Source organism: Mirounga angustirostris, unplaced genomic scaffold (genome assembly GCF_029215605.1).
Source record: "Mirounga angustirostris isolate CCGP_5_RB_7025 unplaced genomic scaffold, mMirAng1.0.hap1 SCAF_5, whole genome shotgun sequence".
Taxonomy (NCBI): Eukaryota; Metazoa; Chordata; class Mammalia; order Carnivora; family Phocidae; genus Mirounga; species Mirounga angustirostris.
This window is the reverse complement of record NW_026991713.1, coordinates 96,447,036-96,474,192: the sequence shown is the minus strand read 5'-3', so window position 1 is coordinate 96,474,192 and position 27,157 is coordinate 96,447,036. Positions and strand designations below refer to the sequence as shown.

The 27,157-nt window shown below is 54.2% G+C and overlaps 3 protein-coding genes and 1 long non-coding RNA gene across 15 annotated transcripts in view; 1 reads left to right on the top strand and 3 right to left on the bottom strand.

Moving 5' to 3' along the window:
• Nucleotides 1-343: 343 nt before the first annotated feature.
• IFFO1 (intermediate filament family orphan 1) lies at nucleotides 344-12,788 on the bottom strand. 4 transcript variants are annotated; one of them, XR_010411617.1, is made up of 9 exons: nucleotides 11,917-12,788; nucleotides 7,913-7,973; nucleotides 7,697-7,792; nucleotides 6,888-7,028; nucleotides 5,735-6,137; nucleotides 5,479-5,599; nucleotides 5,109-5,201; nucleotides 2,550-2,680; nucleotides 344-1,630 (listed from the first exon to the last, which is right to left on the bottom strand). XR_010411617.1 is itself a non-coding variant. In XM_064591659.1 (9 exons), the coding sequence occupies exons 1-9, from the start codon at nucleotides 12,681-12,683 to the stop codon at nucleotides 1,527-1,529; spliced, it is 1,671 nt and encodes a 556-aa protein (XP_064447729.1). In that variant the 5' UTR covers nucleotides 12,684-12,764; the 3' UTR covers nucleotides 344-1,526. The 4 variants fall into 4 exon arrangements, 3 of the variants coding, with proteins under 3 accessions (XP_064447729.1, XP_064447726.1, XP_064447727.1); XM_064591659.1 differs by having other exon boundaries at nucleotides 344-1,626; nucleotides 5,109-5,204; nucleotides 5,735-5,892; nucleotides 11,917-12,764; XM_064591656.1 differs by having other exon boundaries at nucleotides 5,109-5,204; nucleotides 5,735-5,892; nucleotides 11,917-12,750.
• Nucleotides 3,289-15,018, top strand: LOC135364467 (uncharacterized). The gene is made up of 3 exons (XR_010411618.1): nucleotides 3,289-3,536; nucleotides 10,487-10,696; nucleotides 14,855-15,018. It is a non-coding gene; the product is annotated as an uncharacterized LOC135364467 (long non-coding RNA).
• NOP2 (NOP2 nucleolar protein) lies at nucleotides 13,222-24,900 on the bottom strand. Of its 2 annotated transcripts, XM_045873993.3 has the most exons (16): nucleotides 24,060-24,900; nucleotides 23,679-23,788; nucleotides 21,412-21,457; nucleotides 21,156-21,244; nucleotides 20,736-20,980; nucleotides 18,901-18,956; nucleotides 18,627-18,787; nucleotides 18,327-18,526; nucleotides 18,081-18,170; nucleotides 17,151-17,238; nucleotides 16,933-17,073; nucleotides 16,198-16,337; nucleotides 15,960-16,049; nucleotides 15,678-15,800; nucleotides 15,344-15,572; nucleotides 13,222-13,998 (listed from the first exon to the last, which is right to left on the bottom strand). In XM_045873993.3, exons 2-16 carry the CDS (start codon nucleotides 23,782-23,784, stop codon nucleotides 13,343-13,345), a joined length of 2,460 nt encoding a protein of 819 aa, XP_045729949.1. In that variant the 5' UTR covers nucleotides 23,785-23,788; nucleotides 24,060-24,900; the 3' UTR covers nucleotides 13,222-13,342. The 2 variants fall into 2 exon arrangements, with proteins under 2 accessions (XP_045729949.1, XP_064447725.1); XM_064591655.1 differs by lacking the exon at nucleotides 16,933-17,073.
• A 147-nt stretch (nucleotides 24,901-25,047) lies between these two features.
• The window catches only part of CHD4 (chromodomain helicase DNA binding protein 4), a 30,334-nt gene continuing 28,224 nt past the window's right edge, over nucleotides 25,048-27,157 (bottom strand). For 5 of the 8 annotated variants that reach the window (XR_010411615.1, XM_045873986.3, XM_045873988.3 and 2 more), the window contains 3 exons: nucleotides 26,952-27,150; nucleotides 25,852-26,015; nucleotides 25,048-25,672 (listed from right to left, as the gene is read on the bottom strand). Coding sequence is in view for 7 of the 8 variants with exons in the window: in XM_045873986.3 (XP_045729942.1) it covers nucleotides 25,655-25,672; nucleotides 25,852-26,015; nucleotides 26,952-27,150 (381 nt within the window). In the remaining variant the exon portion in view is untranslated. The remainder of the gene's footprint in view (nucleotides 25,673-25,851; nucleotides 26,016-26,951; nucleotides 27,151-27,157) is intronic. The other 3 variants (XM_045873984.3, XM_045873987.3, XM_045873990.3) reach the window with 1 other exon arrangement.

Sequence of the window (27,157 nt, the reverse complement as noted above, 5' to 3'; positions counted from 1 at the left end):
CCAGCCCCTCCGGGTCCTCTAGAAGGATTCTTCTCGGTCAGCTGAGCACTGTAGCCCATGACCAGGAGCACGAGGGTGACCCCCACCACCAGGACGTCCAGGGGCATGGGAAGGGGAGCCAGCATCTGCGGGAGGGGGCTTCAGGGGCGGCGCACAGGCCGCCACCAGCCACGTGGGCAGAGGCCCTGCGACTGGGGCAAGTTACAACCTCCCCAGCCTCACTTGGCACCTGCCTGTGTGTCAGGTGACTTTTGAAGAGCAGGGCCTACCCCCCCGCCCAGAAGGGATCGGGTAGCTGCCACCAGAAAGTGCTTGAAACAGTGACACGAAAGTGTTCGATAAATACTCTCCAGTTTGATTATTATTAAAGATTCCATTCCAATGTCAGCCCAGCCTCCCTCAGGCAGGCAGACTGATGTGATGTGTCCTCATTCGCGCGCCCCCAGGTTCCCCCAAGCTTCTCCAAATCCGGACATCTTAGCCTGCTGCTCTCAGTGCATGACAGACACGGAAGAGGCGCATCTTCAGCTGAGATGCTTGAAGAGATGGAGACCCTGAGCACACGCACGCATGCACGCACGCACAAGGAGCTTCACCTTTTTCTCTGCCCCTCAGCGCTGACTGGAAACAAGCAGGGGCTTCCATCTCCCTCCACGACGCTGCACCCAGTCATTCCCAGAAGCTGCCCAGATAGGCACTAAGGCCCCCTGAAGGCAGGCACTGCCCGAGGGAAGGATGGCCACCACATCGCTTCCATCCCAGGGCAGACGGCCGGCCAGGAGCACTAGGCCGACGGAGGGAGGACAGAGCGACCTGCCCAGGCCGTCCTCCCACCTGCGCCACGAGGAGGGGGGGGCGGCCCTCTCCCACAGCATGTGTTGCACAAGCCATGCAACGTCCAGCCTCACCCACTTCATACCAGTGCCTGGGCCAGTTAGCACCAGTACAGAATCAGACCGTAAGCTGGCTTGAGGCCACAGAAACGGAAGGAAAATCTGATGATCACATTCCTTACTCAGTGGACAAAGTAAGGGGCCACGATCGCTCTGGCAGCATTTTAAAGATGAGAAAGTAGGGGCGCCTGGGTGGCTCAGTCGTTAAGTGTCTGCCTTTGGCTCAGGCCATGCTCCCAGGTACCTGGGATCAAGCCCCGCATCGGGCTCCCTGCTCCTCCCTCTCACTCTCCCTCTGTGCTCTCTCTCTCAGGTAAATAAATAAAATCTTTAAAAAAAAAAAAAAAAAAAAAGATGAGAAAGTAGCAGCCACCCACGCATGAAGGCAGGAGAGCCCCGGCTGTGGTGGGAGTCACCTGGGACGGGCGGGCTAAGCCTCGCTCCAGACACCTTAGAACCCTGGAGGCCAAGGTCACAGGCAGGAAGCCCGAGGAAGGAGCGCCCCAGTCCCCAGTGGCAAGGCTTGGTGCGGCGGGACGGATGATGTTCCCCTTCTGTGAACCCCCCCACCTCACTGCCTTGGTGAGTTCCCAGCACAGTGGGGCCCCAGGGCGCTGGAGGCGGGTCCCTATCTCATGGAGCTATCAGATGAGACATCTCGATCGGAGTCCTCAGCCTCGCTTGGCGGCGGCGGCGGTGGGTCGCTAAGCGGGACCGCAGTGAAAGCAGGAGACTTTCTAGAAAAAAACACCAGCTGTCACCCTGGGGCAGGCAGGAATCCTGATGAGGAGGGCATTCCTCTCTCCCGTGGCCTTATTCTCGTGCAGGCCGGTGAACACCATCTCAGGCAAGGACAGGAGGGCCCCCTGGGTGAGGGTGGACGCAGGGTGAGGGAAGCCAGGAAGGGGAAAGAAAGCTCTCGCACCCCGTCCTATTGGGGGATATGGTCCATGTCTTTATCTTGGAGACTCTGGGAGGCTCAGAGTCCAGAAATATCTCAAATCACAGGAGCACACCTGGGTGGCTCAGTCGGTGCCCACATCTGACTTTGGCTCGGGTCATCAAATCCGGGTCCTGCTTCTCCCTCTTCCTCTGCCCCTCCCCCCACTCATGCTTTCTCACTCTCTCTCTCTCTCAAATAAATAAAATCAAAAAAAGAAAAGAAATACCTCAAATCACAGTATGAGAGATGTTACATGAGCCCGAGTGCAGAGGCTTGATGGCCCCAGCTTTATGTCTATCTGTAGTATTTTTGTGACTTTTTAAAATTGACTTTTTTGTAGAGACAGAACTTACACAGGGTCAAATGCACCAACTGTGGCCCTGACTTTAGATAAAAATCTGCCCCCACACCTCTTCTGTCCCTTGGCAGTTTTGAGCTGCTTCTAACCAGGGAAACCCCAGAGCTGGCAGCATTGGGAGGTGTTGGCCATCCAGCCACGAATGGACGCCCACCCATCGCCCCACTGCTGAAGGAGAGAAGGCTGCGGGGCTGGGCCAGACACACCGGGTGCCCTCCCACAGCCCCACATCGAGATGGGACTGAGTCTCGGGGTGCTCAGGGCTTGCCCACTGCGCCCCCTCCCTGCATGCGCCCCCGGAGGAAGACACATGGGGAAGGTGGGCCGGGCCCCAGCCCCCAGGAGAGGTCCTCACCGGTCTCCCGACTGGGTAATGAGCCGGCGACAGGTCTCCATCTGCACGTCCAGGCCGCGCTTCATGCTGCACATCTCCATGTACTCGTGCAAGTGGCGGTTCATGTCATTCTTGGCCGTGGCCAGCTCCAGCTGTGGCAGGGGCAGGGCAGGGCCGAGCAGGTCAGCAGGGCCCCGGCCCCACACCCCCAGCAGGCGAACACGCCAAACACACCGCCGGGCAGGGGGGCCCAGGCGGCCGTGGGCAAAGGCTCAGATCTAAAAACCAGTCTGACCAGCCAGAAGGCACCCACTGTACTATCATTCCTAGCTTTCCCGGGAATCTTTGCCTGCAGAGGAAGGCGGAGGTCTCTGCTACGGGCCCGCATTCTTGCAACAGAGCCTCCCTGACGAGAGGAACCAAAGTGTGGGCAGGACAGAGAGCCCGCGGCAGCTGTCTGTGCGCAGCCTGGCTCCTTCCCTGGGCTTCCCACGGCCCCGTGCCACGCTGCACCCCGTCTGTCTCCCTCACTCATTTGGGTGCTTCTGGAAGGCCGGCCACGACTCTTACTCATCTCTGCCTGTGCAGGCCCAGCACCACGCTGGGAAATGACTTCGTGAACTTCGAGAAGTGGCGACAAGGCTCGAGGCACAAAGGAGACCTGCCTGCCTGCTGCAAGAGGCTCGACCCTCCCCTGATCGCCCTTGTCTCTCATGTGAGCCGCTCGCAGAGCCGCACGGAAAGACTGCTGCCACCCCCAACGTCCTACTGCTTAGATGGATCCCAACTCAAGAAATGTTCCATGTCGGAAATGTGGCCTCAGAATCAAGGAAATACGGCCTCCCTCGCAGAGGGAGAGCTGACAGAGGCCGAAGGCAGGAAAGATCTGGGCCAGAGACAATCTGCTGCCTCTCTTCGCTTTGGGTACAAAGGACAGGGGCCAAACGAGAGGCCAAATAAAACTGCTTGGAGGTGATTTGCTTGACTGCCTGGGAGCAAAGAGAAAGGGTAGGAAACTAGCCGTGAATAATCCGAATTGGATAGAGGAAACCACCCAGAACTAATCCAAACTGGACAAGGAAAGGATGGGAACTCAGGGGAAAAAGTGAAGGGGTCACAGGGCCAGACGTTAGAGATGGTGGCCCGGGTGGCTCGGGCGCCCTGGCGGGGGCAGCTTGCATGGCAGCCCTGACTGCAGAGCCGGGCCGCGGGCCGCGCGACTGCTCAGCCGGGAAGAGGGTATGAGGTCACCTGCTCCTGCGCAGCCTGGTTGCCGCCCCCACCCCGGCTTCTCCAGCTCAGGCGGGCGGGAGGGGAAGGGGCTAGCTTCTGGAGCCCATCCCTCGCGAGGACGGGAAAGACGGAAATGAAGCAAATATATTCTATCCAAAGGCGAGGCTAGGACCGTCACCCGTGGCCTCTACACATCCGTACGTGTCCCCTTCCTTCACACGCGAGGGAGGGTGGCCACCGCAGGCTACCAGGTACCCAACAGCCTCCACTGAAAACCCGAGCCTCGCTGTGGGACCGGAGGGCCGGGTAGAGCTGGGACTCGGTGGGGAGGAAGGAGACAGGACGGCAGGAGCTCCCTCCCACCTTGCTTCCACCTGGGCCCTGGCTCTACCGCTGGCAATGGGCAATTATCAGGGCCAGCTGTGCACCCGAAGCCCCCTGTTAGCTCTCCCAACACCTCTCCTAAAGCCGTCCTCCTGCAAGACAAGAGGGAGACCACCGGGATGGGTGTCCATGAGTGGACAGAGAGCGCCCCCCCCCAACCCCTCTCCTCAGCAGGGAGCAGACATCCCGGCTGCAGGCCTTTAAAACTCAGCCTGTCTGCCTGGGCAAGAAACAAAAGCGGGTTTGGCTTCAAGGAGCAGGACCGTGTGGAATGCGCAAGTAGGAAAATCATCTGTCAACTTCCTTCTCGAAATGCCTGGCAGTGCGAGAGCAGCAAGGGTATAAACAGGTCACGTGGGCTTGAAGAGAGGCCCACGCAAGCCGGGGCACTCGGGGCTCAGGGAAGGGCCCTCTCCAGGGCCAGGAGGCCGCTGAGAGCCGCGTCCCGCCCGCCCCGCTGCCCCTGGGCCCTGGCCCCACAAACCCACGGCCCGCGGCCCTGCAGACCTAACTCTAAGTTAGAACACCGGCTTCCCTTGCCCACCCAGGAAGCTCCCTCCGGGCTAGGGAATGACAACAGAGGGTCCTCCATCCACTGAAAGGCTGAGCTGAAGAAACAGCAAAGTTCGAGTCCACTTCTTAGTGGCCTCTGCTAGGGCACGGACAGTAAGCTTCCCAGGAGACAGGCACTGCCCTCAGCTCTACACGGGCCTCGTTTCATGGGGTGTCAGGCAAGCCTGTGAGGGAGGGACAATCAAAATCCCACCTGACAAATAAAGAAACAGGCTCAGAGGGGGGAAGTAGCCCATTAGAAGTTGGAGGCGACAGGGCTGAGGCTGGAACCCACATCTGTCCGCCCCCCGCCGGAGCCTGACGTCTGAAGGCTCCACCCCCATAAGAGAAAGGAGAAGGCCCGGTGTCTGGGGTTCCCGGGGTTGCGGCTTCAGAAACCCCCAGCCTTACCTCTATCTGGTCAATGGTTTCCTGATATTCTTTCTCCCGGGTTTTGAACAGGGACTCCGTATCTTTAATCACCTTCTCCAAACTGTCTTCCTGCTGCTGGCGCAGAAAGGGAAGCAAGGGGGAGGCCAAGGGGGAGGGTGGGATGGGGGCATTCCACAGGGCCAAGGCGGGGAAGAGAGAGAGAGTCCGGTTAAAGGAAACTGGAGAAAGCGCAGAGACAGGATAAAGGAAGAGGGGAGAAGCAGGTAGAGGATGGAGGCCACAGAGGGAAAGCAGCAAGGAGTGCAGGGAGGCGAGGGAGGGGACGGGGCGTCCATCTGGGGGGGCGGGCAGGACTGGCAGGGGCCCTGAGGCCGGGAGGGGCCGTTACCTCTCCCTGCGCCTCTGCAGCTGCCATGGCATAGCCTGAGAAATCCTCCCAAAGCAGCAGGGTCTCCTCAGTCTCCTCCCAAGTCAGGCTGTCACAGTCGTCCTCAAAATCATACTCCCTCCTGGAGACAGGGAACCCGCCGTCAAGGAGGGCGGGGGCCTTTCTGCCGGGCTTGGCGGGGGGGGGGGGGGGGGCCTCCAGCCTCGGGGGAAGGGGGGTGCTGTTGAGGGCTGGGCCTGCAGGACTTGGGACTCACAGCTGGTTGAGCATGCGCTGCATCTCCTCGTTGATGCTGAGGGCTGTGCTCTCCTCCTCATCCCCATCGGGCTGGCGGGGCCCGTCACTCTCCGACAGGGAGGTGTCCTCCTCGATGGCAGCCTTGCGCTCCCGCTTCCGCCCCCCCATGGATGGGACCTTAATGGGAGACAAGTGCAGAGACTACAGAGACGAGGCCGGGTGCGTGAGGAGAAGGGCGGGTGGGCGCCGGCGGGGCGGTGGCGGGGCGGGGGGGGGGAGAGGGACGCAGGGGAGGCGGAGAAGCGTGAACCAGCGGGAGGGTGGGGCGGACAGAGAGAGAAGACACAGTTACAACGACAGGAACAGAAACTGGAGTTACCGAGAGACAGGCAGACACACACGGATGGGGGCAGGGCTGCAGACTGAGAAGGAAGAAAAAGGAGAAACAGAAAATAGGGCGGTAAGATCAGGGGAGAAATGGCCCGGGGCGACCACATCAGACGTGCATAATGGCTACGGAAGATTTGTTTTCTTTAAAAAAAAAAAAAAAAAAAAAAAGCCTTTCTAATGAAATGACCGAACTAAAAGGAAAGTTTTTGGCTGCAAGGAGGAGGAGGACATGGTGTATACAAAGGAGAACCTAAATCACACATCCAGATCTGGAAAAGCCAGAGGAGAAGGTATAGAAAGAAATGAAGCAAAGAGGGAACAAGATAGAGAAAAGGGGGAAGAGCAAGGAGAACGGAGACAGGAGAAGAAATCTGGGCCCAAAAGCCCAGCGGGTCAAAACTGACGGCCAAAGGCCCGGGTGGCTTAGAAACTGGGACTGGGACATTAAAAAGCTTGCATGAGAGCAAAACTAACCAGCTTCTTCTGTGGAGAAAGCAAGAGAAGATGAAAGGAAGAGAGGAGAGGAGGCGGACAGAGGAGAGAGAGAGGGAGGGAGGGGAGAGACGGTGTTAGAGGCAGCTTCCGAACCTTCTCTTCAGAGGCTGTTCCTTGCCCCCCAGCCGAGTCCCACTGAGGGCCCCCAGTGCCAGGGTGAGGCCCCCAAGAAGGAGGGGCCAGGCCTGACGAAGGGCTCTGGGCCTGAGCCCCCTCCCGTAAGGAGCTGAGGCACTGGGCAGGCGTGGGCAGGGGCCCGGGGCCTGCGGGCAGCCCCGTCCCCTCACCTGGAACATCTTGATCATGTCCTCACAGTTGCGCTGCTGAGCCACGTCGCACAGCTTGGCGGTGATGTCGATGCGGCGACAGATGTCCATATCTACCTTCATGGCCTTCTCCTGGATCTTTGTGTCCAGCTCAGACAGGTTCTGTCCAGGGAACACGGGGCACGATGAGGCGGCGGCCGGCACCCCAGACAAGGCCAAGATCCTCATCCTTGCAGTCACACACCACCGTTGCCCCCTCTTCCTGGATGCCCTCCCCACAGCACTCATGGGCTGCTCAGGCCACTGGCCCTCTGGTCAGACGGGGAGCCCCAGAGGGCACGGACCAGGACCTGCGGGGGCTCCCCCGTGGAACTTATGCTCCCAGAGGGAGAGACCACAGGGAGTTACAAGAGCGGAGAAAGTACTGCAAGAAGAAGGATGGCTGTCACTTATTCCGCATGAAATCTGGGCCAGCACGGTCCCAAGTGCATCATCATCTCCATAACCACTCTGCAAAGTACATGCCTTTCGGATCCCTTTCCACAGAGGAGGGCACAGAAGGCCTTCAGCAAGGCCACCCTGCAGGCAGCTTGCAGAGCCGGGGTCTGGCCCCTTAATAACTGCTTGACAGGCCATACTGCCTCTCGCCTATGACACCAACACCCAAGGTTTTGTTCCTTCCTTTCCTCTCGAATGAGGGTGAGGTGGGGGGCCAGCCGGGGGGAGACAGAAGCACAGCAAAGTGGGTGAGGGCTGTGGCCAGGAAAGCCACAGGCACAAGCCAGAAAGGCCTGCCCTGCCCGGTCGCGGGCCTGAGGGGCCGCACTCACATTGCTCATGAGCCCCTTGAAGACCACCAGCTCAGCTTTCAGCTGCTCCACCTTCATGGCCAGCTCCTCTTGGCAGGCATCGGCCTCCTGGGCTTCCTGCAGTCAGGGAGAAAGCCCCGTGAGCGGTGCTGCCCACGCGGGAGGCAGGTGCCAGCAAGGAAGGGCCTGGAGAGGCCCGGGCGTGGGGTGCGGCGGCGGGGGGGGTCCAGCCCTCACCTCCTGGAGCTCGTTCACTCGCTCCTGCAGCTGTATCCGCACAGTGTACTCCTCTTCCCACCTGGCAGACATGGGGGACAGGGAGGGAGCCTAGGTGTGGGGTCTTGCCCCGGCGGCTCCCCGCTCCTCACCCCTCTGGCTCAGGCCTCTCTCCCACTCTAGCTCTGGTGCCCGGGGTGCACAGGGGCCGTGGGCGAGGACCGGCCGGCCCGTGGGTGGCCAGCCGCAGCTGTCGGGCGGCTCCACGCTTCCTGGCAAGTGCAAGCCCGCCTGCTGCCTGCCCGGCAACCCTGGGCCGCGCCCCAGGAACCGTGTAAGACTAACTGCTGCCACTCTGCTCCCTCGCAGCGCCCGTCCCGCTTGGGCCCTGGCTCAGCCAGCTGCCCGGCTGGCCTCCTCCCCGCTCAGGCCCGCACCAGACCCCCAGGCCACCTTCAGGGGCACAGATCCGGTCTCCCGCCTCCTGCCCGCACCAGCCCAGGGCTCCTCCCGTGGAGCCGTGTCACCCTGAGAAGCAGCTGCAGGTCACACACCACATCAACAGGGTTGGTCAAGAGCCTGGTAGGAGACACTCAAAGTCCATCCCCCCGCAAGCTCCAGAAACTGCCCCCCCGGAGCCCCGTCCGGGAGCCCTGGAGAGGTGATGGGGCTGGCCCTGAGGCATGAAAGCAGCGGGAAGCAGGAGCCTGGGGGTCCCAGGCACCCAAACCCCAAGGGCGAGGGAAATCAGAGTAGGAAAAATCCGTTCATCCGGTGGCTGGGAACTAGAAGCGGCATCTCCTAGGCTCCAGAACTCCAAGACCAGGACCACAAGCAGCTAAGAGGCCACAGGCAGGGTCTGCTGCATAGGACTAGGGTTTTCACTAGGCGTGAGTCCACCGCAAACCAGTGCACAAGTCTTGGCGCAGCAGAGGCGGAAGGTTCGAGCTGGGGGCAGCACGCTGCTGGGGGATTCAAGACTCTGCGAGGGTGCCCGGGCTGGGAGAACTTCTCAGACCCCATTCAGACAGCCCATCACCTCTTGCCACTTCTTCCAGGCTGAGAAAGGAGGGCACGGTACCACGAGAGAAACTGCGGGATCAGAAAGGTGGCCAGAAGCCACAAAGAGGACAGCAAGAAAACGAAAGCCTGACCGAGCAGATTCTGCAGACATGGGACTCTGTCCTCCCTCCCCCGCCTCCATCTCTCCCCCACCTCGCCCTCCTCTCCCCTCTGGGCTCTGCCCACAACCTCTTCCCTCCATGCCCTCCTGCTCCTCACTGGGCTCTGCACTGCAGTGTTCCTAAAAATAACTTCTCTGCGTCACCCACTGCCCCTCCCTTGTGGGCAGGGGCGAGGCAGCCAGCCCGGCCGCCACCCTGCCAGCCCGTCATGTAGCCCAGCTCCCGGGCCCCTTGGCTCTCTGCCCACCCTTCCTTGCTGCCCCCCTGTCCTTCCTCCTTTTGCTCTGGTATTCTCCATCAGATGGCTGGGGCCGGTGAGGGGCCCTAGCAGCATCGAGTGATATATTTTCATAGATAAGACATATTTATCTTTTCTGGGCCTGTGGTTTCTTCATCGACAACCTGAAGGCATGGGATGTGGTACCCTCATACCCCTGAGTCTGTGAGTCCCTGGAGGAAGCAAGACTGGCAAGGGGACAAGGACCCTGGGCAAGATGCATCAGGAAGGGTAGGAAGCAACAAATTCAGGTAGAAATTTAAGTAAGGAAGTTAGGGGAGGATTGAGATGAACAAAATCTTACAGAGTAAAAAAAAAAAAAAAAATCTGAAAATAAATCATCTGGAAGCTTACTAGAGTTCTTTAAAGTTTATTTATTTATTTTAGTAATCTCTACACCCAATGTGGGGCTCAAACTCACGACCCTGAGATCAAAAGTCTCATGCTCTCCTGACTAAGCCAGCCTGGTGCCCCTGGAAGCTTACTAGAATTCTATTTGTTCTCCAGCCAGACTTTCCCACAAATAGGTCCCTTCTGACCTCCATTCAAATCTGGTCTCACTTACAAGGTTCCCTTGACATGAGTAGGATTTGAGGAATTTCCGTGTATTCTACCTTTACTAAAGACCTCCCTCCCCAATAAACGGTATCCTTGAGCAAAGTGAGGAAGCAGGGTCCATTCCTACACTGGAAAAAGGGAGGCCAGGAGGAAGAGATCCACCCAAGGTTGCCCATAGCAGGGGAGTTGAAAATAGAACCCAGGAGGCCTCAGCTCCTTCCCAGTTTAGTGCTCAAGCTATCCCCATGCCTTCTGGGCCACGGACAGGAGCCACGGTGTTTTAAAGAGAACAGAACGAGGGCATAGGATCTGGGGTGGAAGAATGAGTAACTGCCAGTGTCACGTACCATACAACTCTAGCTGCGGGGCCCTCTGCACAGCAGCATGCTGCAGAGCGATGAGCTCATCAATCCCCAAGGAATAACTCTCTGCTGCCCTGGACAGCTGGACCAAGGACAAACACTCTTTCAGTTAAGAAAAAACAAATACCCGAGAACAGCAGTTGTTTCTGTGGTTATGGATGCATTCCAGAACTGTCCGTGTTCTGCTGCTGACCGTGTTAATTAACTCCTACAGGGGCAGGGACAGGGGCTGCGGCAGGCTGGCTCTGGGTGGTATCTAAATGACGGCTTTCGGAGAACTAAGACTCCCAAAGGCACTTATAACATGGGCTACGACGAAGGAAGCCAGCATGAGGACAGGACTCAACCTCAGAAAGCCTACTGATCAGAGATCTGCTAGACTCTGGTAGGCTACAGATCCCTGAAGGCTGCCCCAGACCCAGAGGTAAGCTCCTGGAACATTCAGCCAAGCCCCAGGCAACACACCAGTGTCCGCTACCCAGGGCTGCTAAGGTAGTTCCCAAGCCTGCCCACAAGGGGTCAGAGGAGCCCACTAAGAGGTTAAACCTGATGGCTCCCAAAATAAAGCCTCCTTCTGACCTATCATCTTCCTCCTCAACCATGGCATCCATCACAGAGTCTACAGAGAGCTGGCTGTGCTCATGCTCCTTCCTAATGGCTGGGTTATCAGGCCTCTAAGGGATCCACTTGGTACACAGCCAGCACCAGCATCACATCCCTTCCCCTGGCCCCCTGTGCTACCCGGCCAGTCCCCTGCAGAAAGCCAAATCCTCATCCTCAGAGAGCACTGGGCCTGCCCCACAGCTGCCGTATCCTCACAGGGTGTGTCCAGATTCGCAACTTTTCCCCACTCAGTTCCTCTGCTGGCTTCACTCACATTTTGTCATCCTTTGGCTCTTTGCACTTTCAGAGATTCCCCCAGCTTCCACAAGCCCTCTGACAACTAGCAGTCCCTTCCCCTTTCCCTAGGGAATTCCTTTTCCCTTTTTTATTTTACTTTTCTTTTATTGACTTACTCCAAGCAATGTTCTGAGGTCCCAGAGCCTTTCATATGGAACTGGAGTAGGTACCCAGTTTCCATCGACATCACTTTGGGAAACCCAGAGCAGGGGCAGGATCACCCACTGCCAGATGCAGCCCCCCGCCCCCTCACCTTCTAATTTCACTTAGACTCCCAAATGAAAGCTATATCCCTGGTCTCTTACTTTTGATCAGTAATGTGGAGCATCTATCACAAAACTGCTCTGGGAGCTGAGCCTGGAGAGGCAAAGTAGTACCCCAGATGTGACTTCTCAAATGCCTGTCCCTTTCACACGGCACACAACCCCACAGTGAACACAGTCATCCAAATACTGCAGCCTAGTTGAGACAGAAAGAAAAGCCACAAGAAAAATATGTATGCCCCACAGTACTCCGCTTCGAGTATCCTTCTTCCTGTCACGAGTGCGACTTCTGCATTCCCTGTGGATCCCCGTCTTCCTGTACCCAATTCCGTCTACTTCCAAGCTCCTCCTTACACAGCAGGAACTTTACTCTCATCTTATTCCTCCCTGATTCTTGGGCCGCACTGCTCTCCCTCGGATCCACACCTGCCCCACGTGTGGCATGACACTGAACCCCGTCCCCACCTTCCCGGTCCCCTACCTCCGCTTGTACTCGTCCCGCTCGCGCTTCACTTTAGCCAGGACGTTGTAGAGCGCGCGGATCTCGGGGGTGATGGTGTCGATCTGGACGCCCACCCCGTCGGGATGCACCCACGACAGGCCAGGCCCTTGCACCAGCGTGGGCTCCAGTCCCGGCCCGAGCCGGCGGGCGTGAGAGAAGGACCAGATGGTGCCGGGCATGAAGCGGGCTGACGAGGAGTAGGAGGTGGAGGTGGAGGGCGACGAGTGGCAGGCCGCGGAGGGCACGAGGGGGCCGGCTGGCGAACGCGCGGGCGAGCCCAGCACCCGCGCCGAAGGGGTGCAGACGGCGGCGGGCCGGGCGCTCAGGGGCAGCCCCAGGGGCCGGATGGGGCTGACGAAGCCGGTCTGCACGGCCTGGTCGCGGCGAGCCAGGCCCCGCCGGCCCTGCTTACCCTCCTCCAGCGCCTGCTGCAGCTGCTTCTCCAGCAGCCGGTTGCGGCGCTCCAGCTCGTGCACCTTGGCCAGGAAGCAGCGGAACCGGAGGTTCAGGGTCTTGAGCACGTTGATGTTGGAGCCCAGGTCGTTGCGGAGAGCCATGGCGGCGGGGGGCGCCGGGCCCGGCCCGGGCGGCGAGTAAGCAGCCGGGCCGGCCGGGGCGAGCGGCGCCGGGGACACGTCCCCTCCCCCGGCGAAGTGGTCGTCTCCGAGAGGGTCCCCCAGCGGCCCGGCCAGGCCCTGCTGCTCCTGCTGTAGGAGGAAGAGGTTGGGGCCGAATAACGGATTCATGGCTGCGTCTTCTGCTGGGAGACGGAGACCGCTACAGGAGCAAGGATGGAGGGCGAGGGAGAAGAGCCAATGAGGCGCCAGGGGGACGCGGCGCAACCAATCAGACGGCTCGACGGAAGGGGCAGAGGTCAGGGGGGCGGGGCAGGGCAGAGAGGAATCCAATGAACGGTTCAGTTGGAGGTTGGCACCTGGACCTTTCCGGGTCCGAGGCTGAGCTGACCCCAGTCCATGCCCGCAAGCCAGGGTGGCAGAGAAATAGAATCCAGGTCCCTCAGTACTCCATGGGTTCTGGTGGCAGGATGCCCATCCTCCCTACACCCTTATTGCCCTCCTCTCCCCAGAGTCCGAACACCCTAAGCTCTGACTCCAGGACTCTCCCTCCCTGGGACCCTGAGGAGACCAACGGAGCCCAGGAGCCTGAACCGGATTTCTCAGTATACCAGTTTCCTCTCTTCAGAGGGGCCCTGTCCCACGCTCCCACCACTACCCTTAAAGCAGCAAAGCCAGTACCCAGTCCCCTCAAAAAACACAGTGGCCAGAGATTATAAAATGTGTATTAGTTTTCATATACACAGTGGGGATGCCAACCTCACAGAGGTAAGAGTTCCAACCCAGTGCCCACAGCAATGAGCCACCCCAGTCTAGTTTCAACTATTCATCTAAGACAACACTGGACGGCTGCTGCCTCTGGACTGAGATTTTCTCCTCTTTGCTGGTGGGGGCCGGCTGGAACCACGGGAGGACATGGTGGAAGTCTCCAGTCCCTTGGGGGTGCCATTCTGTTTCTGGAAGGCAGCTCTCTTAGAAGGCTGTTCTGGCAACTGCTGCTTTACCTTCTCAGCCCCTTTGGCGTTTCGAAGGGACTGATCACAGTCCTCAGGCTTGAGAGTGGCCTGGGTCTTGGAAAGGGACACTTCTGTGTCCGTGCCCTTAGGAGGACCATTCTGCTTCCGGAAGGCGACTTTCTTGGAGGACAGTGGCGTAGCTGACTTTTGCTTTAGTTTCTTAGCCACCTTTCGTCTCCTGATCACTTCAGCTTCTCGAGCTGGCTGACTGCTATCTTGGACCTTAGAAGAAGCTTGGGACTTTGTGTCACAAGATACAGGGGACAATCCTGAGTCTGTCCCTTTGGAGATGCCATTCTGCTTCTGGAAAGAGGCCTTCTTGGGATGTTGCCGTTTCTCCAACTGCTGCTTTGCTTTCACAGCCACTCCGGCCTTCTTGGCAGGCTGGCTGCTGCCCTCAGGCTTGGGGGTCACCTGACCTTTCACCTCAGGCAAGTCTAGGTTTGTAGGGGTGGACACTGCAGAATTTCCTGGGTTAAAATTAAACATGTGGTTTAAGAAAATGGGCCTCATCACTGGGACTTGATCATTAGTGGAGAAAGTAAGCAGCGGTATCAAGATAAGGAAACTGCCTGTCAGCCAAGTGTGCCACACAGTTGGGGTAGTACCTAAGAGCAGACTACCTACATTCATATTACTTAATATCACCTGGGCTTTATTCAAGTCACATTTGAACCTTGTATTAAAGAGAAAGGGATCAAAAAAGTAAAGAATGAAAGAGAGAGGGGAAGGGAAGGGGGAAGGGAAGGGGAAAGGGAAGGGAAGGGAAGGGGGAAGGGAAGGGAAGGGAGGGGGAATGGAAGGGGGAAGGGAGGGAGGGAGATCATTATTGATCCTTGGGCAAAAAGTTTTCAGAGGAAGCTATGCCCCCTTGAGGACAGCAGGTCACACGACACTCTAAGGAGGTGAATCCTGAATAAACCTAAACCACTGGGCTTTCTTTTTAAATTAAAGACAGGTTTTTGGTTTTTTTTTTTTTCAATGTGGATTTTGATGAGATGCAAGAAAAGAAGTCACACACAGCAACTAGAAACAGGCTAGTAAAGGGGCGCCTGGGTGGCTCAGATGGTTGAGCGTCTGCCTTTGGCTCAGGTCATGATCCCAGGGTCCTGGGATCAAGCCCCACATCGGGCTCCAGGCTCAGCTGGGAGCCTGCTTCTCCCTCTCCCACTCCCCCTGCTTGTGTTCCCTCTCTCGCTGTGTCTCTCTGTGTCAAAGAAATAAATCTTAAAAAAAAAAAAAAAAAAATCAACTCAGTAAGTCACAGTTTGTATTCAGAGAAACTCGCCTCTCCCTCTTCCAACTAAACCCAGCGTTCTATCCCAGCATGCAGAACCGCCACTCCTGTTCCAGAAAACCCCACCCTTCCGGAGATCCAGGCCAGACTCAAGATGGCTGAGAAAAAGATCTGCAATTAGTGTGATGGGCTCAGAGAACTGCTGATGGTTCCGAATAGTCTTGTGCCAACCCGATGCTGACAATGCTGGACCAGCAGAGGTCCGTTACCAGGAAGGCAGCCTTCGGCCAAGAAGGAAAAGAAACCACAACTGCATTGGGAATGCATTTAGTGCTTAAAGACTGCAGCCACTTGGCAGAATCAAGCAAAACAGTCCCCATCTGTACGAGTGCTTTCACATGTACTAAAATGGGGTCCAGGCTCAGGAACGATTCTAATTGGGATGAAAGAGGCCGCTCATCCAAGCATGCAAAGGCTAAGGGAGGCAGAAGTCCCTCCCTTCCCTGCAGTCAGATGCCTCCTGAAAGGTAGAAAAGAGCAAAGGTGGTGATGAAGGGCAGAAAGAGCAGACTGCTTACCTGTTTGGGACTGGGGGATAGAATTAGAGAATTTCTTGAACTTGGCAATAAAGAAACCATCCATATTGTGGGTGTGAGGGTAGAAGCGGCGGGTAGAACGCAGGGTGGGGTGGAAGCGCCTTTCTCGAAAGCGAGTAAAACCCTCTTGGCCAAAGTCTAGACCTGTGGGCACCAACCGCACGTTCCTCTTTTTCAGGGCATAGTCTACCACCCACTCATTCTCTTCCACCTGGACACGTGGGGGAGACAAAAAGAGAAGGAAAAGCAGAGCTGGAGCTGAAGGGAGCTCTAAGGGGCAAACAACCTCCTAGCTCTGCCACAACAGAGGGCTCACCATGATGGAACAGGTGCAGTAGACTAGGTAGCCTCCTGTCTTGGACGTGGCATTGACAGAGTCAATAGCACTCAGGAGCAACTCCTTCTGAAGGTGAGCACAGCGCAAGATGTCCTTCTCATCCTGTCCCAGGGAGAGACGGACGCAAGGGTGTCAAAATTTCAAAAAGCCTCAGGAGAAGAGATGAGCTATTAACTGCTCAGAATGCTCCTCCACCTCCCATTCCAGCTCCGTAAGGCCCAGCCATACCTCTCAGCTGGTCCCCACCCCTCAACTCCCCACCTTGTTAGTCTTCACAGCTGGGTCTTTGGAGATGACCCCAGTGCCACTACAGGGAGCATCCAAAAGTACTCGGTCAAAGCCCCCCACCACCTGGGGAAAAAGGGTATAAGGTTAATTAGGTGTTTTTGGCAATCTGAACCGTACCATATTTCCGAGGGGCAAGTCTAAACCGTGAGGTCAGGAAGGGGGCAGGTGAATTGGAAGACGCACAAGAGACACGCACAGAGGGGAGCCGCACCTTGGGAAACTGGCGCCCATCGTAGTGGCTGATGACGGTGTTGGTGACTCCCAACCGGTGCAGATTTCCCACGACACTCTTGAGCCGCTCAGCATTGGCATCGTTGGCAAGAATCACACCTGTGTTCTTCATCAGCTGGGCTGAAGGGAGAGAGGCACAGCGCTCACCAGCCAGCTCCTCTGCCCCCACACCCGCCAGCCACCCTCCCGCCCAAGACCCCACAGCTGAATTCTCACCACTGCAAGGCGACTTCACTCCCAATAAGCCTCCTCCCCACGGTCTACTGTACAGGTCTGCCAGCCCGCACCCGCTGAGGAGTGTGACTGCCGGTGTGGTTTTGTTGTTACTGAGCATCTTTTTGGTCCTACAGACTAACTTACTTCTTTTAAGTAATAACAGCTTAATAAAATGGTTATGACTAGTTATGTGCCAAACACTTTGCTAAGGACTTCTAAAAGCATATCTCAACCCTAACAATCCAAGTATGATATAACCGCCAAGCCAAGCACAGTTGCTACCCCATTTAAAATAAGAAGATCAGGGGCTTGTCTGAGGCCATATGGATAGTTAGTGGTACATGGGGCTGGAACCCAGGCCAACTCCAGAGCGTGTCCTCCTCCCCACTCTGTGAATTGCTTGTGCACTGTTTTCTTGAGCACTAGAGAGGCAGCGACCCCATTTACTTCCAGAAGCAGAGAGCCAGATGGCTCCTACTCCTGCCTGCCCTTCTCATACCTATGTAGCTAGTTTTTCCTCCAGGGGCACAACACATGTCCAGGATCCGCTCGTGCTCCTGGGGCGCCAAGGCCATGACCGGCAGCATACTGGAGGCTCCCTGAAGCATATAGTGCCCAGCCAGGTACTCAGGGGTAGCACCTGTGGAGGAGGACCTGTCTGTGACATGCTGGGACAACAGCAGGGGCAGAAAGGGCTATCGGGCAGGGAACACTTACCAATGGGCACAGAAGAATCATATACCACCAGTCCAGTCTTTGACCACTTGCCCAGGGGATCCAGGTTAACTCCACGATTAATTAGCGCCTGAAGATAAAGATTTTAAAACCTCGCAGGCTACTATACCCAGAAAACAGGTGGAAATATGAAAACGTGGTTCTACTGAGGCCCGTGGCATCGCAACTTCCAGAGCTTGTAGTTAAAACACAATCGTCACAGACTCTTTGACCTCAGCCTCTCCCACACCATTCTCTGATGTCCTCTCCCTTAGCCTCAGGCTCTAACTCAAGGTCTGAACTCTATCCCAGTGGAGCAGATTGCCAGCTCCTATCCCTTTTTGTCTCAGAACTGAACTCTGATTTTCCAATAGGCTCGACCCCTTACCAACCTAAAATGTAACATCACTGGCTATAGCACACGAAAGATCAGATTCAGGGAGGTTACCTTCGCACCCGGGGAGAGACTACATGTAGGGCCATACCACTGACCACAGAACAGCAAGCAGTCTTTAACATGGGGTCCCTGAACCCTTGGAAACAACGAGTTTAAAATACTGTTTGTGCATGTGTATCATGTCTTTTTCTGGGGGCAGGAATCACAGTTTCACCAGCTCCTCAATGATCTAAAAGGCAGACAACTCCATTTCGTTCTGAGGCAGAATTTTTATCCTGAAGCAGTGTCTCAACCCTGTCACAGGGAGCAGAGGCTGAAGGGACGAGTTTCCCACTTCACAGAGGTCATCCTGGGCCCCAAGCCAGTCAGATAAATCCAGCATGACACTAGGCCTACCTGGGTTTGCCTCTGGATCATGCCTGTACCAAGAAATGCTTAGGTACTAAGACCCTACCCCTCATCCCCTGCGTCAAAGTGAGATAGGGGTGTCTCTGGGGTTAGAATCCCTGAGAGAAATCTCAAAATCCACCCCTCACCTGAGCAAGGTCTCGGCGCCGGGTTTTCAAGGTATTGGTCCTGAGGGTGATGGGCCGAGGCACCTCATTAGCTTCTAAGAACTCCACCAGCTAGGAAAGCAAAATGGCAGAGAGCAAGTCAGCCTGGCCAAGGAGCTCAGCCGGATGACAAAAGAGTAAGGAGGCTGACCACCTTCCTCACACAACGGCCAATAAAGAAGGTGAGAAAAGAGAAGCAGAAGTGGCATTAAATTAGCAATTCAGTACCTCAGACAGAGGGAAGAGGTCCATGAGCTTGCCAAGCAGGAAGTCTCCATAGGAGTAGTAAGTGGCCAGATCCTTCTGAAGCCGGTGCAGATACTCAGAACGAGACCGACCTTCCTCCCGCTGAGTCCCAAAATCACGCAGCACTCCCACTATATCCTGGATGCGCTTGTGAATTCGTTGCAAGTCTGGAGCCTGGGCATGTGGACGTGTTAAGGAACTGTTTCATGATGTCCCAGGGCCTGAAAATCCACTCTCCTAAGCACCTGCCCCCTACCCCTCCACCAGGCACTGGAAGGATATCCTGCTCCATCTCCCCAGCAGGGGGCAGCACAAAGGGCTCCTCCTCATCCACATTGATCTGTAAGCCCCCATCTGTCTCATCATCCTTTTGGGGGCCTGACTCAGGCGACCTTTTCTCCTCTTCCTCCTCCTCCTCAGTCTCCTCCTCACTCCACTGGCCCCTAGAAACAGGTTCAGAAAGAGTGATTCACAGATGAAAACAGATACCGGCTCCTCCCTCAATTCCTTCATCCCAGCTGCTGCCTGGTCCCCATCCTGAGTTTCAAAAACTTACCCAGCCACAGCTTCCTGGGCCTTTTGTTTCTGAGCAGCCCTCTCAATGGGCAGCAGCTGAAAAAAGAGACAAGGGGCTAGTAATGCAAAGCCTGCCCTTCCACCCTCCCAGGTAGTATTCTATCTCGGTATTTTATTGTTTCCTAAAGGCAAACGAAACACTCAGAAAAAAGTATGGAACCTAAAGAAGCTAATGTAAGATTGGCAAAATACTGACCACTGTTGAAACTAAGTAACAGATTAAAGGGTTTCATCAAAACTGTTCTACTTTTTTGTGTAATTCCTTTCCCATTAAAAAGTTCAGAACGTGGGGCACCTGGGTGGCTCAGTCCGTCATGAGCAGCTGACTCTTGATTCTGGCTCAGGTCACGATCTCAGGGTTGTGAGACTGAGCTCCCGCCAATGGGCTCCGCGCTCAGTGGGGAGTCTGCTTCTCTCCCTCTGCCTCTCCCCCTGCTCACGCGCACACGCACACTCTCTCTCAAATGAGTATTTTATTTATTTGAGAATGAAAGAGAGAAAGAGCATGCATGCACGAGCAGGTAGGGGGAGGGAGAAGTAGACTCCCCTGCTAAGAAGGAAAATGCAGGGCTTGATCACAGGACCCTAGGATCACGACCTGAGTGGAAGGCAGATACTTAACCAACTGAGCGACCCAGGCGCTCCTAATTAATCTAATTTAAAAAAATTCAGAACATTAATATACCCCCATATGTATACAGAGGGAACAAAAATTGTCCTTGGACATCCATTTGGCACATTTCTTCCAGACATGCTATTTTTCACAAAATTGTGATGCGTTTTCAAATTTGTTTCCTGCCTTTTTTCTCATTCACAGATCATCAGCATTTTCACAGACACAATGGCCAAATATTAACTTAGTGTATAAAGGAACTATAATTTACTTAAGCATATTTGTTATTTTGGCTGTTTCCAGAGTTTTGGGCATTTTGGCCCACAGGGTGCCTGCAAATCTCATAATAGCAACTCTGTATAGAAAAGGGTAGACTGGGAGAAAGGACGCAAATGGGAACTTCCTTTTCATCCTATACAACCCTGTATCGCCTGAGTTTTTCTTCCTTTTTTTTTAATATTTTATTTATTGATTTATTTGTCAGAGAGAAAGAGCGAGCGCGCGCGTGCCCAAGCAGGGGGAGCGGCAGGCAGAGGGAGAAGCAGGCTCCCAGCTGAGCAAAGAGCCGGATGCAGACTCGATCCCAGAACCCTGGGATCATGAGCCGAGCCAAAGGCAGATGCACAACCAACTGAGCCACCCAGGTGATTTTTTCTAACATACTCATATATTAACTGTATACTAATACAAATAACTAACTTTTTAAAAGTAATCTCTATATCCAACGTGGGGTCTTCAACCCCAAGATCAAGAGTCACATGCTCTACCGACTGAGCCAGCCGGGCGCCCCTACATAACTTCTTACACCTCAGTAAATAAATCTCTGTCCACATTCTGCATCCTCTTCTGAAACAGAATTACTAGGTCAAAAGGAAGAAATCCTCTAAGGTTCTCAGATACCAAATGCCTTATTAAAAAAAATGCGTACACATTTCTATTCCCCTCAGTGGGGCACTAAAGTATCCACCTGACCAGGTCCTCACCAGCACTGAGCAGTCTCAAATTTCAAAATGCTCTACCCTACAGCTTTTCTACACTTGTGTGTGCATTGAGCAAACATAGATGACAGGAAAACAGTGATGGAACACTAAAACCCCTTTTCTCTACTCAGCTTATCCTTATCACTGAGGGCTAGTCTCAAGGCCCTGGAAAGACTAAAAGGCAAGGATCCCTTCCTAAACACCCAGAGAGCTAAACCTCACCTCTTCACCTTCATCCTCGTCCTCCAAGTCAGAGTCAGCACCATAGTCATCTATCATATCGGCATCACTGTCCTCGGGGCCCCAGAGGTCTCCCTGGTTCAGCACACCATCCTCTTCAGAGTCTTCCTCCTCCCCTTCCTCCTCGCTGCTATGGGCTGGTGCTGGACGCTTCTTGCCTTGAGTAGCATGAAATAAGGACTGGGCTCCCATCTTTCTGGGGGTCTGGACAGCTCCTCCAGAGATTCCTAAGGGTTTGAAGAATTCTGGACTGATGGCAGCCACACACCAATGGAGCCTGCACTTTCTACCCTTAAAAATGTCCTCTGGCTGTTTCTTTCACTCCAGAATGCTCAGCAAGCCCTTCCCTACCCAGCACACAGAGGACTCCTCATGTAGCATACAGCTCCTATATTCACTGACCTTTGGGTAGCTTTCCAGGCAATGGTTTGGCCCCAGGGAACTTCTGCATCTCAAGGGCTTCAGCAGAACCCAACTTCCTCTTGGCTGCCCTGAAAAGATATAAGGAGGGAGGAAATGGAACATACCTCTAATGTTCTGCCACAAAAATGGGACGGTCCCCAAACAGCCCTTCCCATCAGTATGAGCACATGTGATTATGTGACTAAAGACGAGCAATACCAATTTAATCTACGTAAGCCTGGACATCGACACTCACCTTTTTCGAGCACGACTAGACAACCTCTTAGAATTTTCATCACCAGCTGTATTTAAAAAAAAAAGAGAAACAGAATAGTATGTCACAGGGAAAATGAAAAAGAACATTAGAAGACAAAATAAAAGTAGGGAAAGAATATACTAATTAAAGGGGATAGATTGTAACTCGCTCCACAGAGTTTTATGAGAAGCTGGATGGGAGATGTAAAGGAGATGATCTTTATGTGGTTGTTCATCAACCAAATCCAAACTGGGCCTCCCTCCAGACTTCTGATTTCAATAAATAGCATTACCACAATCTTGATAACAAGAGATATTCAAAATTCATCTTTTCTCTCTGGCTTTGGACCTGGTTTGTGGCAACATGGCTAAACCCACCCTCAGGAAAATAGTGAAGAAAACTGAAATAAGCCAGCATGCCACATACACTTGCTCCCTCTGTGGCAAAACCAAAATGCAGACCGAGCTATGGTGGGGCGCCTGGGTGGCTGGCTCAGTCGGCTGGGCATCTGACTCTTGATTTTGGATCAGGTAGTGATCTCGGGGTCATGGGTCATGCACTGGGCTCCACACACTCAGCAGGGAGTCTGCTTGAGGATTCTCTCTGTCCCTCTCCTTCTGCTCCTCCCCCTGCTTGCACTCTCTCTAAAATAAATACCAAAAAATCTTAAAAAAAAAGAAGGACGACAACTGAGCTACAGGGATATGGCACTGTGGATTCTGCATAAAAACAGTAGCCAGCAGTGCTTGGACCTACACCACCACTTCTGCAGACTGAAGGAATTGAAAGACCAGCAGAAGCTCCACCATTGCAAACACTGCTAGTCTATAATAAATGGATTTATGTAACAAAATTGTCTTTTCTTTTGCTTTCCTTTACTCTCAATTTAATCAGTAACCAACCACAGATTTTACCTTTGTAACTGTGGTTTTCTATACATTCTCCAATAAATAAAAGGCTTATTAAATCTCAGCCCTGTCACTTACATGGCCAAGTTGCTTAACCTCTCAGCATTCATCTCCTTAACAATGTCTCTCACAGAGCACTAAGAAAATGAGGTAACATACTGTGTCCAAAGGATTCAGTATAATGCCTAACATTTTGTTAAAAGACTTATTCATTTTAGAGGGAGACAGAGAGAGAGAGCGGGCGCACACAAGCAGGGGGAGGGGCAGAGGGAGAGAAAGAATCCTCAAAGCAGACTCCCCGATGAGTGCAGAGCCTCATGCAGGGCTTGATCCCACAACCCCGAGATCATGACCCGAGTGGACATCAAGAGTTCGACGCTTAACCCACTGAACTACCAGGCACCCAGTGCCTAGCAAGCACTTTCTAATACCTCAAAAACCTGCATCTTTTAACTAATGCCCAACACAAACTACCTGTCCACTCTTCTCTCCCACCCAGCCTTCCATGCAGACTATTAACCATATGGAAACGAGATCTGTGCCTTCCCATGCCCCCTCCTCCACAATGTAGGTGATGGTGACTGGTCTGTTCCCTTCCCAAATTCCACTTACTAAAATGTCAACCATTTTCCAAAACCCAGATTAAAATCTTTTTTAACTTGGGCCCCTGGGTGGCTCAGTCAGTTAAGTGTCTGCCTTCAGCTCAGGTCATGATCCCAGGGTCCTGGGATCGAGCACTGAATGGGGCTCCCTGCGCAGTGGGAGTCTGCTTCTCACTCTGCCCCTCCTCCTGCTTGTGCTCTCTCGCTTGCTCTCTCTAATAAGTAAAATCTTAAGAAAACAAAAAACTTTTTAAACTCTGTGTAGGTCCTCTAATAATCTCCCTCAGTGTTAAACTACACCTCTCTTTGCATGGATATTTGGATCTCTGCTGCACTGTCCCTAATTTCTAAGTGCTGATGACAGTGAGTGTTTCATTCATACTTTCTTTTAAATTTTTTTTTTTTTTTGAGAGACAGAATGGGGGTTGGGTGGGTAGAGGAAGAGAGAATCTTAAGCAGACTCCCTACGGAGCAGGGAGCGAGACAGGGGCTCAATCACAGGACCTGAGGTGAAATCAAAAGTGGGATGCTTAACGGACTGAGCCACCGAGGCGCCCCCATTCCTACTTACTTTCTAATAACTCATACAATATACTCTGGTTTCTCCTCAAATGTATAAATCTAATAACTCATTCAAAGAAAATTCCGCTCCAAAAGAGAGTGAATACAGAGACTAAAAACGGAGGAGCATGTGACACAGATTTAAGAATGGTGCAAAACCTGGGTAACTGAGGGGGAGGACACGCCTAACCCTTACCTGCAGGCAAGAACCTTGCGAGTTCGGTCTCAGCACCCTTCTGTTTCCGGGCCTTACGGCCTGGCCCGCGCTTCTCCTTCTTCGTAGGGTCCAACTTGCGCCCCATAGCACTGGAGAAAAGAAAAATGGGAGAGGGTGGAGTCGCGCGTGTTGGAAAGGGAAACGGAGACCGCAGACTTAGCGTATTAGAGTGGGAAAGAGGACCGCCTCGAACCTCGACTCAGCAACCCCTCATGGCATGACCAAACCTCCATTCCACGCTCGACCCAGCCCTTGGATCCCACGCCATTTGTACTGCGTCCCCCTCCCAACGCCCCAGTCTGCATCGATGCAGTCAACCTTCCCCGACTTCTTCCACACCCACCCGAAGCCTCGGCTCACCTGAAAAAGGGTCCAGGCACGAGAGACCTCCTCGGTAAGCGGCGCGGCACTCCACGTGCACGCCGAGGCTAAGGTTCGGACACCACACTCCAAGCAAACGTTTCACGCAGGCGCACAGAGGCGCCCTCGCCTCGCGGCCCCGCCTCTTCCGGTCCCTTCTAATCGCCCGCAAACCCGGAACGGACGCTCGCCGGGAACGCGCGCGGGACTGGCGGCGGGGGTGCCGGAGGCAATTCGACGGCGGACCGCTTCACTCACTCCCCGAGGGCGGAGAGAGCAAACAGGACGGAACCGTTTTCAACTTCCCCGCCCTTCCCGCAAAGCGTTTGGCTTCTTGCCTCACTGCGGACTTCAGTGGGATAAACTGGTACCTAGGATCCGCGGCCCTCCGTCTGGCACTCTCCACCCTAAATCTAGTCCCAAGATCATGGAATCCCATGCCATTCACCTCCTCCCAACCCTTTCATTAGGAAACCCGCTTCTTCGACCCTACCGACCCCTGCTCAGCCCATCAAGTAAGGTCTCTGCCTGGCTTCACAGGCGTAGAGGCCGGAGGAAGACCTCTTGTGTCCTAATTTCACACAAGTTAAAAAACTTCAGCCTTCCTTCGAATAAACACTAAGGCGGTGCTTAGTAGCTGTTAAAGACCTTTCCAAGTACTTTTCTAGTTTTATCTTCTCAACTCTATGCAGAAGATATCTTTATTTTATGAGAAATCTACAGCCCAGATAAGTTGACTTCCTCAGATCACAAAGCCATTAAACAGTGGTACCGGGTATGAACCCAGGTGTAGTTTTGGAGCCCCTCATTTTCCAGGGGGCGGTCATCCTTGGTCCCGAGCACAGAAGGCACAGGCACACAGAACATGGCTCTTCTGTAGGATCCGGCACACAAGTTAACCCCTTCGTTTTCAGGTAACACATTTCCCAGAGCTGCTGTCCATACACACTCATCCACCTGCACCTACACCCACACTGAACCAGAGCACTAAAATACAAGGAAACTTTTATTTTCAATTTTCATCAAGAAATTTGCTGTGGTTTTTTATGCTTTTGGTTCTTTTCCTTTTTTTTTTTTTTTTTTCCACTTTATTTCATTCTAGCTGCTCAGTGGCTGGAGCCGCTGGGTTCCTGGTATTAAAAAGATGCCAACAGAGGTAGCTGTGTCTCGCCCAGGGGCCCGGCCCACTCTGAATACCCCAAAAAAGGAGAAAAGAAAACACAAAATAAACCAACAAAATAAAACCAAAAGGAGGAAGAAATTCAGATCATTTTCTTCAAGCCTGGCGGGAACCCACAACAGTTTGTGTGTAACAGGCGTTACAGTGGGGAGAAGCCAGGGCCCAGAAGAAGGCCAGCCCGCCAGCTCCCTGCAGACGGCGCCGGCGCTACTGCTGCATGTCTCTCCAGCAGGAAGGGCACCACTGCCCCTCGCTCCCTCCCCTTCCCCAGTGCACGGGGGCTGTTCCTTTACAACACGGAAGATGGGGCAGAAGGAAGGAGAGGGTCTCTCAGGCCCCCAGGGGAGAAGCTGGGCAAGGGAAAGTGAGGAAGGTCACTGCTCAGCGGTGGAGGTGGTATCATCGATCCGGGTCTTCACTGCTGCTGGGCTACCTGGAACAAAAGAGAGCCAAGGGAGTCAGAATCCCAAACCATGGGAAACTACCCAATCCCAAGGGAACTCCCTGGTAAGAGCCCCAATCTGCCCAGTATATGAAACTAGGGGTAGAGAGCAAAGTCACGAGTTCCAGAATGGCTCTGCTGAAAGAGCTGGCCGGAAGAAAAGGGTCTACCTGCTGTGGAGTAGGTTCAGGTGCTCGGTTTGCCAGGCGGCTGAGAATGTTGCGCTCTGACATCTGTAACCTCACAGCAACCGGGGGAATCCGGGCAATAGTGGCTGGGAGCCGGGTTACGTCGGCTTTCATGTCACTCAGCAGTTCTTCTAGCTGTTTCAGAACTGCACAGAGGGAAAAAACAGGCGGTGAGCTGTGGTGGTCAAGACTGAGATCCTTCTGGGGCGCCTGGGTGGCTCAGTCGTTAAGCGTCTGCCTTCGGCTTAGGTCATGATCCCAGGGTCCTAGGATGGAGCCCCACATCGGGCTCCCTGCTCAGCGGGAAGCCTGCTTCTCACTCTCCCGCTCCCCCTGCTTGTGTTCCCTCTCTCAAATAAATAAATAAAATCTTTTAAAAAAAAAGACTGAGATCCTTCTTACCGCAGTGAACCCGGCCCCTCGTTTATTCTCAGTGACCAAGCAAGTGATGTGCTGGAGTGCTGGGTATTGTTTTAGTCACTGAGTCGCCTGACCCACCTCGGCCACACTCGTTCCTATTCCTCATATTGCAGTTCCAACTGTCCATGATGCTATGCATTTTTACATCCCCTAACCCTCACTGTACCTTGCTCCCTCTTGTCTCTTATTTTCTCCACTCCCTGAGAGAAGATTTCTGTTTCCTTTTCTCACCATCTTGGCTTTCGGAGCTGTCTTCTCCTTCCTTTGAACCAGCCTCCTTTTCCTCATTTCACCCTCCACCCCCCTCATCATGTTTTAACTTTAATTAGAAATGCTGAAAGGGGTCTAGAATTTGACGGGATCTTAATTCACCAGAAGTTAACTCTACAATATCCCAGATAACACTGTATTATTCTGCTTTCCTTTCCACCTCCGAGAACTTGAATATATTGAGTTAAAAGAGGCAAAGAACTACTGTCCTCGATTGCCTCTAAGATATTAGCTTTCCGAGGAAGAAAGCAAAGATCCCCAGCACATCCTAAGCGCCCAGACAGAGGGGCTCTGAAAAAGGTCTGGAAACCAGCAGTAACTATGTGTTTGGGCGGGGGGTAGGGGGGTAGCGGAAAAAGGCTGAGTCAGCAGGAGGCAGGGGAGCCACTGGCTACCTTTGTGCAGGACCGCATTGGCAGGCTTGTTTCCGGCCATTGACTCCTTGGACAGGTGCTGGTGACTCTCTGCCAAACACTCCACTTCAGCAAAGCGCGTGTTTAGGGCCATGGAAGGGTGAGAGGGGTCCTCTGACATGTTTAGGTAAGCTGCCCGGCGCAGCTGTTCCTCAATCACCAGGGCTTGTTCTAAGAGCTGGAGA

Coding starts and splice junctions, on each gene's coding strand:
- IFFO1 (XM_064591656.1), bottom strand. CDS start 12,683: ATGAATCCGTTATTCGGCCCCAACCTCTTCCTCCTACAGCAGGAGCAG. Junction 7,029..7,696: donor TCAAGGGGCTCATGAGCAAT/GTGAGTGCGGCC, acceptor TTCCCTGGACAG/AACCTGTCTGAGCTGGACAC. Junction 5,893..6,887: donor ACATGATCAAGATGTTCCAG/GTGAGGGGACGG, acceptor TCTCCCATTAAG/GTCCCATCCATGGGGGGGCG.
- NOP2 (XM_045873993.3), bottom strand. CDS start 23,784: ATGGGGCGCAAGTTGGACCCTACGAAGAAGGAGAAGCGCGGGCCAGGC. Junction 21,245..21,411: donor TCTAGTCGTGCTCGAAAAAG/GTGAGTGTCGAT, acceptor ATATCTTTTCAG/GGCAGCCAAGAGGAAGTTGG. Junction 18,957..20,735: donor ACGAGGATGAAGGTGAAGAG/GTGAGGTTTAGC, acceptor CTCTTTTTTCAG/CTGCTGCCCATTGAGAGGGC.